At 26.6% G+C, this 10,496-nt stretch overlaps 1 protein-coding gene across 4 annotated transcripts; it reads right to left on the reverse strand.

Annotated features, from left to right (window-relative positions):
• Positions 1–1,065: 1,065 nt before the first annotated feature.
• Positions 1,066–9,963, reverse strand: LOC137813518 (amino acid permease 3-like). Of its 4 annotated transcripts, none has more exons than XM_068615831.1 (8): positions 9,712–9,963; positions 6,672–6,747; positions 3,437–3,641; positions 3,020–3,253; positions 2,665–2,758; positions 2,360–2,574; positions 2,116–2,255; positions 1,066–1,921 (listed from the first exon to the last, which is right to left on the reverse strand). In XM_068615831.1, exons 3-8 carry the CDS (start codon positions 3,549–3,551, stop codon positions 1,268–1,270), a joined length of 1,452 nt encoding a protein of 483 aa, XP_068471932.1. In that variant the 5' UTR covers positions 3,552–3,641; positions 6,672–6,747; positions 9,712–9,963; the 3' UTR covers positions 1,066–1,267. The 4 variants fall into 4 exon arrangements, with proteins under 4 accessions (XP_068471932.1, XP_068471933.1, XP_068471931.1 ...); XM_068615832.1 differs by having other exon boundaries at positions 9,736–9,943; XM_068615830.1 differs by lacking the exons at positions 6,672–6,747; positions 9,712–9,963 and adding an exon at positions 3,816–3,976.
• Between the last annotated feature and the right edge of the window lie 533 nt (positions 9,964–10,496).

Consider the following 10,496-nt stretch of genomic DNA (forward strand, 5'->3'; position numbering starts at 1 on the left):
ATAGTTAATCATAGATTAATTTGACATGAGGTTTTAATATTTTGCAAATATCACACTTAAATGACTTTTGCTTTAGGTTACCAAGATGGACATGAGTGATAATTATTGCACTATTTGACTATATATCTATGTTCTCGTTGAGACCTAAGTCTTCTCTATACTTTTTGTTATAGTGTGTTTTCTTTTAATATCAATTATGTATGTTTGTTATAAATTTTAATTATTTTAACTATTTTATTATATTTCAATATGTAAATTATAAGTTTTTTAAGATTTCATTTCTAACATAAAATATTTAAATTAATTACAACTCAATATTATTAACTTAAAATTATCATTATTTAAAATTAATAATAACCATTTTGAATACTATTTAATATTTTTTTCTAAAATTGAAATAAAATATATATTTTTAAATTAAATAATTAAAAAACAAAAATACCTATATTTATTGAATAGAAATTAATTAATTAAATTAATTAGAAATATTAAAATATATGTATTTATTTTAAATGATTGAATTAATTAAAAATATAAAATATAGATACTTAAAAATGAAATTAAGACAAAAATAATTCAAAAAAGAAAATAATCATTATTTTAAAAATAATTTTCAAAAATAAAATAAAATAATATTACTTACAAATATAAAAATAAAATAATTAAGAATATTAAAATATCCATACTTATTAAATAGAAATTAAATAATGAAGCTAATTACACATATTAAAACATTTCTTTTTATTTAAGAATAAAAAATGTTAAAAGCAGATTTTAAAAATAATTAAAATTTTAATTTTAACTAAAATATTTTAAAAAATTAAAAACCCTGAAAATTAAATCAAAACATATTCTTAAAAAAAATTAATTAATCAACTCTTACCGATTTCTTATGTGCAATTAAAAAAAATGAGATTCGTGATGCTGTGAAATTTATTTGGAAATAATCGATTTCTGACCTTTGGAAGATAGAGGTTACCTTGGTAAATTAATTCAAAAATAGGTTATTTTAAGTAAAAAAAAACTGGATATTATGAGGAGAAAGAAAGTTCTTAAAACCGATAGTTTGAAATCATGTACTCCTTTTTTCTCATTGGAAATTAGGAAGCAGAACTGAAATTACAAAGTATGATCACAGTAAGGAATAAACAAGACCACCTCCTACAGATTTCAAATTAGCACAAATTTACATTATTTTTTTTTGTAAATTGCTAATGGAATCTCTTACAATTACAATGATGTTAATTAACTGAGTAAATCTACCCAACTAGTAACTGGTCTGGAATGGCTTGTAAACTTTAAGATCATCAACAATCCCAGCAATGGAACCTACTGCAGCTATCACAGTAATGATGCAGCATGAACCACTAAGAATCTGCAACCAAATCCATTTTTTGCTCCACTTTGGCATTTTGGTTTGAACTATATACATCTCCACTGGGAAATACACAGTGAGGGGCCAAAATCCAATGGCTCCAATAAGCCCCACAATGTCATTGAAGAATGGTAGCAGCATAGCCATCACTGTACAGAAGATCACAAACATTGTCCTCCACACCAACCTGAAGAGGTTGAGCTTGAAGGGTTTGCAGCCAGGGAATGGTACTTCAAATTCCTTGCTCATAAAGTCACTTTCTGGGAATTTTTTTGATGCATTGTTTTCAATAAATTGGAAAAGGGGTTGGCAGTAAACTTGGTATGCACCAACTAGGTGGACAACAATGGCAACATTGGCTATGTCAAGGAGCCAATATGGGTTAAAGAAGCCAAAACCAGTGAGCAGGTTTCCAGGGCTTGCATCTCCAAAACCAGCATAGCCAAAGCCACCACATAGTACATAGAAAATGCTTGTCACTAAGACACTGACTAAAGTAGCCTTGGACATTGTCTTTGACTCTTGAGGAGGGGATTTGACTGTGTCCTGTTTCATAATATAGACAAAAACATAAACCATATAATAAATGTTCACATTAAGAATTACACAGATTGTTGATGTAAAATATCAATTCTGATTCCAAAACCATACAAATAATACCTAAGAAACTACATATACAATTATGTTTTGAACAGTGCAGCTCATTTGAGTGTGACAAAATTCAGCAAAAGTAGATGTACCTGAATTTCTATAAGGATCATTGAGTAGGAGTAGGCAAAGGCTATGTTACCAAGAGCTTGGAAGGTCCTCCAAATCTTTTGTGTTGCTGTGACAGTACCAATAGTTACACCAGTTAAGCTTCCTTTAACTACTCCATTTCCTGATACATGAGCAATTCAAGTCAAATTTCTACCCTGTAGTAGTCCAATCCAGAACTCATAATGATGATAACAATTCTATAACATAACATGAATAGAATCATACCTATAGTTTTAGCAATTCCAAGACCAAGTCCAATTATTGAGTATGTGAAGGACATGACCGCAGCCAGAATAGAGAGCCACCATAAGTCGTTGAAATCTGGAATCTGGGATAAAACAATTTCCGCAATTGCAAATGAAATCATGTAAACATTGCTGTTCATTTTGCATGGATCTTTTCCTCCGCTACTGTGATAACAATTAGACCTTTTAACTGCCCTGTTTCATCAACAACCCAAAACACCCAATTAGCACATTTCTTCTTACACTTTCATGCACACAACAACAATTGCATTTTTCAAAACTCACATCATGCTTATGGAAGCTGCTATGGTGTATCCAATTGCCACACCAAAAAGGTTCAGATACTGAACCCACGCACAAAACTTCACATTCGCACCACCTGCAAAACCCAAGAATGATTTTATTTAGAAACATGAAGCACCCAAAATTCTTTTCTTGATGAAAAGACTCTGGTTTTGATTTTATGGTCCTTTTGGACAAACTTATAAGTAGGTATTTTTGGGAGAGACAATATAAAATGAGTTCGGTTAAGTTCATATTAGTTTATACATAAACTATTTCGTATCTCTTAATAATTTTGTTGAAATGTTATGAAAAAAGTTTCCAAAAATACCATAATTGAGTTGGGGTGCATGCATACCTAGGTAGGAGCTAACAGCTTGCGTGTAGGTGTAGTTTCTCTTGCCAGTGACTTGGTCACCAGTGCGGTAACAAGCAGATAGAAGAATTGAGGTGTAATAAGTTACGCCAGAGAAGACAATCATCACAGCAGGACCAGCAACCCAACCAAGCTGAGCAATAGCCCAAGCCAAAGATAGAACCCCAGAACCAATAACAGCAGTTATTATGTGGGCACTTGCAGTCCAAAGAGTTCCTGTTTTGTAAAACACAAAAGTCAGTGCTTTTCAAATGACTAATTACCAATAACCAACACAATTGGTTCTGCTTGTTTTAGAGAAAAAAAGAAGAGAGTTATTTGCAAAATAACAAGTCCATGAGATGAAGTGAAATTGTAGTGAACTTCAAAATACTTGGATTTTGGAGGTTATTTGATTACCAGTTCTTTTGGGATGCCCATCATCATCAAAGAACTTGGAACCTGCTGGTTGAGTCGTGTCATAGGAGACATCAAATGCCTGTTCATAAGTTCTGCTTCCACTGTTTTCCATCATCTTGCTTTGAGAGAGAGAGAGACACCAACCCAAATTAGGCTTCAGAGTCAAGACTCAGAGTCTAATATGCAACCTCAGAGATTGCAATCACTGTTCAGTAGGATTGAGTTATGTATGATTATAATCAAATAGTTACCAGTCAACTTAAAGAAAATAAAAATGCAAAGATGTGTGTCACTCAAACATGGATTTAAGCATTGTTATGAGGTGGTGGATTTTGTGAGAGTTTAACAAATTTCAAGTGTTCTCCACACACACACACACCTCTAGCTCTCACAAGAGCTTCTGAAAGGAGAAAATGGTGTTTGGGCTTGAAAGAGCTAGGAAGTATCTGTGTGTGCTTATGTGATGATCTTCAAAATTCAGAAAATGCTCCAAGTTCTGAATAATTTGGTTTAGAAGGGTTGTACTTGTGCATGGAACAAGAGGTGTGTGGGGGTATATATATATATATATATATATATATATATATATATATATATATATATATATATATATATATATATATATATATATATATATATATATATATGAAGTGTTGGAAGGAAAAGAGTCTAACAACTTGAAAAAAATATTTTGGGCAATGAGTGCAGTTACAGCCCCACAAGGCACTATGAGTTCAAAAAGTCATGAAACATGAGAGTCAAATTTGACCATTTTCAAAACACATGCTCATATGGATACAACTAAAATTAAATTAATCCATAAAAAAATTAAGTTAACTCTTAACCATAAGTTTGTACATACTTTTTAAATTAAATTATAGGCAATAAACTTCTTACAAGAAAATGTCCATTAAAGTAGAGCTATACACAGTAGGACGAATTGCTTAAATTTAATTACTGTTGTTGGGTGCTTAATTAAGAGTGAATTGTTTAATTTCATGTAACTATTTAAAGTAACAAAAGGAGGATTATTTACAAAAACTTTAATTAAAAATGCTCTTATATATAATATAATAAATGTTGTTTTGTGTTGTTTTTTTAGTTAGAGTTGGAATTTTACTTGAGGATAACTTCAAATCTAATTGAAAAACAATATAAATCTTACCTATAATAATGGATCTATTTTTTTATTAAATTAATCCCTAAAATTGAAGAGAAAAAGGGGATTTCTGAATTCTAGAAGTGTAATGATGTGTGTAAACTTTAGGTTCAACTATTGCAGCTTTGACTGAATCCTTTGGGCACCTGCCACTGTACTATTGTTATTAATTTATATGTGAAAATCTCTCCCACTTTCTCGTTTTTTCCTTCTCATTTCGTTTTTACTTTCCTTTTTCCCTTTATTCTTCAGGAATTTTTTTTCTTTTGGACAACATTAATTTTCTCTACAGTGAAAAACATCTCCTTATCATCTTAATAAATTAATATTTAATTTATTTTTTAATTTAAAATACTATTATAAGTAGTTATGGAGGGATGTAATAAAAAAAATCATGAAATAAAAATCAATTTTAACGACTAATTAGGTGTTAGGTGACTAAATTAGAGATATTTTAAAAAAAAATGATTTCTAAATTAATTTCTATTAATGTTAAATGATTTTTAAATTGGTATCTAATTATGTACCAAGATTTTTGCTACCAAATTTAGAATCTAAATAATTAGATACCAATTTAGAAACTACTTGACAATAATATAAACTAATTTAGAAAAAAAAAATTAGTCTATAAAATATCTCTAATTTAGTTATTATAACAACTAATTATTTTTAGTCTCTAAAATTGATTTTTATTTTATGATTTTCATTTTTTTTAGTGATATTTTCTACTATTATGATTGTCAAATAAACATTGTTCAATGAGAAACATCTTCTAAATCAACATGATTTGGCCATTCTTAGGCTATTGCCAAACACAAATTGTAAAAGCAATACCTAATTTGAACATTATTGTTTTTTATAGAAACTAGGTATTAACAATATGTTACGCAATTAAACACTGTAAGTTACAAGTCATAATTGTACTTGTGGCTAAGAAGATGGTAACTTTTATAAAATTAATTAGCACTATCACATATTATGAAAATATATCCATAACATTCTTGAAAATGAAAATACTAATTACTACGAAATATTTTTTTTAGTACATTGGAAACTAAAGTATTAGATTTATTAAGAAAGTTTAGAATTATCGACACTTGAAAGTAATATTGTAAGAAAACTTTGCAATATTTGAATATGGATTTATTAAGAAAAATAAAATATAAGAAGATTAGACGCAAAGTATCTTCAAAATAACAGATTATAAGGAATGAAGTAGAATGGAAAGGGACTATATAGGAAGGAAAAAGATTGATGGAATCTCATACCTAAGATTGATGAAATCACATACCTTCAGAGTAAAATGAAATGTAAGAGAAATTTATTTGATCAAATGTAATGGAATATTTTTAACCTATTATCATTTTTTTTATAAAAATGCTTTCATTTAGGCAACCTATTATCATTTCATTTTTCATTAATTATATTTCAGACTTTTGATTTATCTAACCATGAATAACTTTGGGGTAAATACATATTTTTTTACATTAATATTATTACCTAAATATTTTATGTTCGAATGGAAGTAACTCATTTTATAACAAAATAGGTTATTTAGTCGAACAAATTTTAAAAAATAAATAAACTTTAAGAATTTATGGATAGAAATTACTTAAAATAAAATAAAAATTGATATTATTTTTTAACTGATAGAGTTTTTTTCTTCTCTTAATACTAATAATATTTTGTTAGAGATTCCACATCGATTAGAAATGAAAATATTTCATTGTATATAAGTGAGTGTAAACTTCATCCCATAACTAGTTTTATGGGATTGGGTTAGGGTTAAATTCAATTTGTAATATATTTTTCAATTAATATCAAACATGATTTTTTTAATCATGATAAGATATTATTTTTTGTTAATGTTAGTTTGGGTTATCTTCAACTATATTGTCTATTAGAATATAAGTCAAGAAATATTAATAATAATAATAATAAAAAAGACAGTAACACCTTTTCCTTTTTCTGAAATGTTTCAAAGACAATGCAACAGTTATGTATTTGAAAAGAAAACAATTAACAAGAATAAAATTTCTTAACAAATGAATTGAAAGTATATTTATGTTGTGGTACCTTCAGCTACAAGGGCCTTGTCTCTCTCTGTATGCTTCCTTGTCTTTTTTCAGTACCACTCTACTTTAAACAGCAGCTATATAAAAAACAATATAATAAAAATAATAATCAGAAAGAGACCTATCGCATATAGTATATATAGAGAATAGAAGAAGCTCCACTGTTTATTCAAAAGTGGCTATCGTGCCTCTCTTCAACTACTCTATCAACCTTATATAGTGGACCAAAATGCATTATATACCTACAAAATATCATTATAATAACTTCACTTTTAAGAAACACTTTACAAAAATAATTTTTTTAACATTAATGGCAGAAACTTGACTATATTATAAAGTAGACTTTAAGCCCAACAAACACTTGTTAGGACAGATTCGAAATGACTATGATAGTATATTACAGAGTGAACTTTAAGTCTAATTCAACTTCATAAAACCGGCTCATGAGGTGAAATTTGCACCCAATTATATACAATGAATTATCCTTATCTCTAGTCGATGTGAGATCACCAACAAACTAGTCTCGATATAAAAAAAAATGAGTTAAAGATTCTACGACATTTTATAATATATAAGTGGATGCAAATCTCATCTTATAAATTAAATTAGACTTAAAATATACTTGTTAAGAATTCATTCTTAATGAATGTGAATATGATTCTTTATATTTCAGATACCAACAACTATATTTATCAAAAAGATTTAGTCAAATTGTTTCCTTTATGTGGTAGTGATCCTAAAAATAATTCATAATGCTGCCCAATAGATCTCTTTCACTCGGAAAATGCATAATGAAATTCCCACAATTGATGGGTATGAGGCATCTAATTCGTTAACAACTAAGGGAAAAAAGGTTATTATTAAAGAAAGTCTCTTGGGAGTATCTTTGAATATGTTTATCATTTGACTAATTTCATGGTTAATTTATTTTTCTAGTAGATACTAATCATCTTTTCTTTTTTAATTCGCGGGATTAATGCACTTGCTCTTTGAATTTCAAATGTACTACTTGCTAGATACCACTATAAAATTATATGTTTACAATCTAGAGAAAGGTATTTTTTATACTGTGTTCTTAATACTGTTGTTTAACTAAACTATAGGGTTTTATTTGGGTCATTAATGCAAGCATTTAATTAGAAACTAGTGAAAAAAAATACTTAAAACGATGGAGCTAAACCTTATATTACTAAGATATTAAATATATTTAACTTTTATTTTGTTTTTTTTATTGTAATGCAAGAATATAAATAATTAAATGTCAAATAATAGTATCAGTTATATGACCCACATAAACAGAGTGAATTTAAAATCATTTTTACGAATTTTAATTTGAAGATAGAATACAATTTTTATTAAAATTAATGTCCATTTAGTCGACAATAATACAATTTAATATTAATATTTATGTTTATTTAAATTGGTATTAATTTGGCTTATGTCAATATAATTAATTCATTTAAATTAACACTAATATTTTATTATAATATTTATTAAGGCTAGGATAATACAACCAATACTAACTTTATTTGAGTTTAATATCTATATTTAATTAAGTTAGATTACACTGATATAAGTTATTTTTAACCTTTATTAAAGTTAGTTTACTCTAAACATTATTCTAATTTATTCTTAGCATTTTTTTAAAAAAATCTTTAAATAAAATTAATTTTACATATCAAAATAATTAGTTACTAACTGATTAGATTAGAAATTATTTAATAAATTACAAAAATTATTGATATTTAAAGTAGTTTTTATTACTATAAAAATTTATAAAATAATTTCTAAATTGGTATCTAACCATTAGCTATCAAGGTTTTAGCTACTTGCTATTTCATATTCTAAATTTGTCTTTAGTAGTCTTTTAGGGACTAATTTTTAATGTAAATATTAATAATTAAAACCTTGATAGTTAATTTAGATATCAATTTAGAAACCATTTTATAATTTTTTGTCAATAATAGAAACCATTTTAAATACAAATTAGTCTCTAAAATAATATATAATTTAGTCAATAAAATAACTAATTATTTTTTTCTCTAAATTTGATTACTATTTAATTATTTTTCTTGAATGTTTATTTAAGTTAGTATTGTTTTTGCCACTTACAAAGGAAATACTATGAATAAGTCTTAATAAAAAGACTCACATTTAAACACGACAAAATATATATGATGATTAGTGTGATCATAATTTGTGTTGATGAAAGTTCAGAACTTTTATTTTCACATTTCTATATAAATGTCCTGACACTTAAGTTTCTCATTAGCTACTAACTTTAGAATAAAAGTAATTGATAGTTAAAACTTAGATTCATAATTAGATATCAATTTGAAAATTAATTTATAAATTTTATTATTAATAAAAATTATTTTAGTACTAATAATATTTTTACTCTCTAAAATAACATTTAAGTTAATCAATATAATAACTAATTATTTTTTATCTCTATAATTAATTTTTATTTAATTTTCTTGTAGTAGATTATTGGGTGAGGTTTTAAGAAAAAAATAATGTAAAATGTTAGAATTACAAAGAATATTAAATTGAAAATAGTATTTTGGATATTATAAGTCAATATTTTTGTAATTTTAATACTTTACATCATTTTTTTTATGTCTCAATAGGTGAACTAGGGCATGAAAAATATTATTTCTATATTGAGCTATTTTACAGATCGACACATATATAATTAAATAATTCATATTTTGTGAGATTTATTTTACATTTATTTTATGCTATTTTATAAAATTCACAAAAATCATATTTTTTTATGATATTTTCTAAAACATTATAAAAAATTCCAAAAAATATAAAAAAAATTATAATATATTCACATTCTGGATCACACCATTTTATACCACACAGATCAATTGAAATTAGAAGTATACATACGTTTCTATTTTTGTCTCTTTAAATGAGTAGTCGATGTGTTTTCTGGTCAAACAATTGTTCTACACATCATATAATTTCACTAATACAAAGATAAAAATGCTCATAAAAGATTAAAACTATTATGACTATGGGTGAAAAATAACCTGGATAAGAGAGGGATCCCTCACTTTTGATATGAATGTTCGTTTGCATGAAGCTTGTGCTCTTGGTGACCTACTTATTATTCATTTCTTCACAATAATTAAGCCTTAAGAGATGCAAACAACTTTCTAAGCTTTGATTCTTTCTGAAAAGAGAAAGAATGAGCTCTTTGTTTCTCCAAACCTCCTTTGTTTTTTGGAGTGGAGGAGGAGCTGAAAAAGTTGTGTGCTCCTTGGTGGAAAGTTTGAGAACATAGGAATTTGTAGGGCTTCATCAAAGGATAAAAAATAGACTGTGCTAAAGATGCAGAGATGAATTTTAGCTGCAATATAGTGGACGAGTGTCTAAGGAGAACTCAACCATTCATTTTACTTTTCTTTTGCTTTTAGGTTTCTTTAAATTTAGCTTCCCCAAAAAAGCTTTTCAAATTTATTCTCTCACATTTTTGTTCATATATTAGGGGCTTATGAACAACACTATTCTGATATAGAAATTTCCCTAAGTTCCAACATTAGGATATCCATCCTTTATATATATATATATATAATTAAAATGTATTACTTGAGAATAATATTTTTATAAGAGAAAGAGAATGATTAATATTAATATAATTTAGTGCCTAAATTATTTTTTTAAAATTTTAAATTAAAATTTGATGTTATTATTTTTAACAATATAAGTTTGTTGATGTATGGTTACTGCATTTAGGAATTTGTTTATTTTGGAATTCGGCTGGTTTATATATAGTTTTGTTTTGAAAAAGTTATCTGTGAGTTAAGGAAAAAAA

This window comes from Phaseolus vulgaris, chromosome 1, assembly GCF_000499845.2.
Source record: "Phaseolus vulgaris cultivar G19833 chromosome 1, P. vulgaris v2.0, whole genome shotgun sequence".
NCBI lineage: Eukaryota > Viridiplantae > Streptophyta > Magnoliopsida > Fabales > Fabaceae > Phaseolus > Phaseolus vulgaris.

Excerpts from the sequence above, each read along its gene's own strand:
- LOC137813518 (XM_068615831.1), bottom strand. The coding sequence starts at position 3,551 with ATGATGGAAAACAGTGGAAGCAGAACTTATGAACAGGCATTTGATGTC. Across the intron at positions 2,759-3,019 it reads AGCTGTTAGCTCCTACCTAG|GTGGTGCGAATGTGAAGTTT; the intron begins GTATGCATGCAC and ends TGGGTTTTGCAG. Across the intron at positions 1,922-2,115 it reads TGATCCTTATAGAAATTCAG|GACACAGTCAAATCCCCTCC; the intron begins GTACATCTACTT and ends ATTATGAAACAG.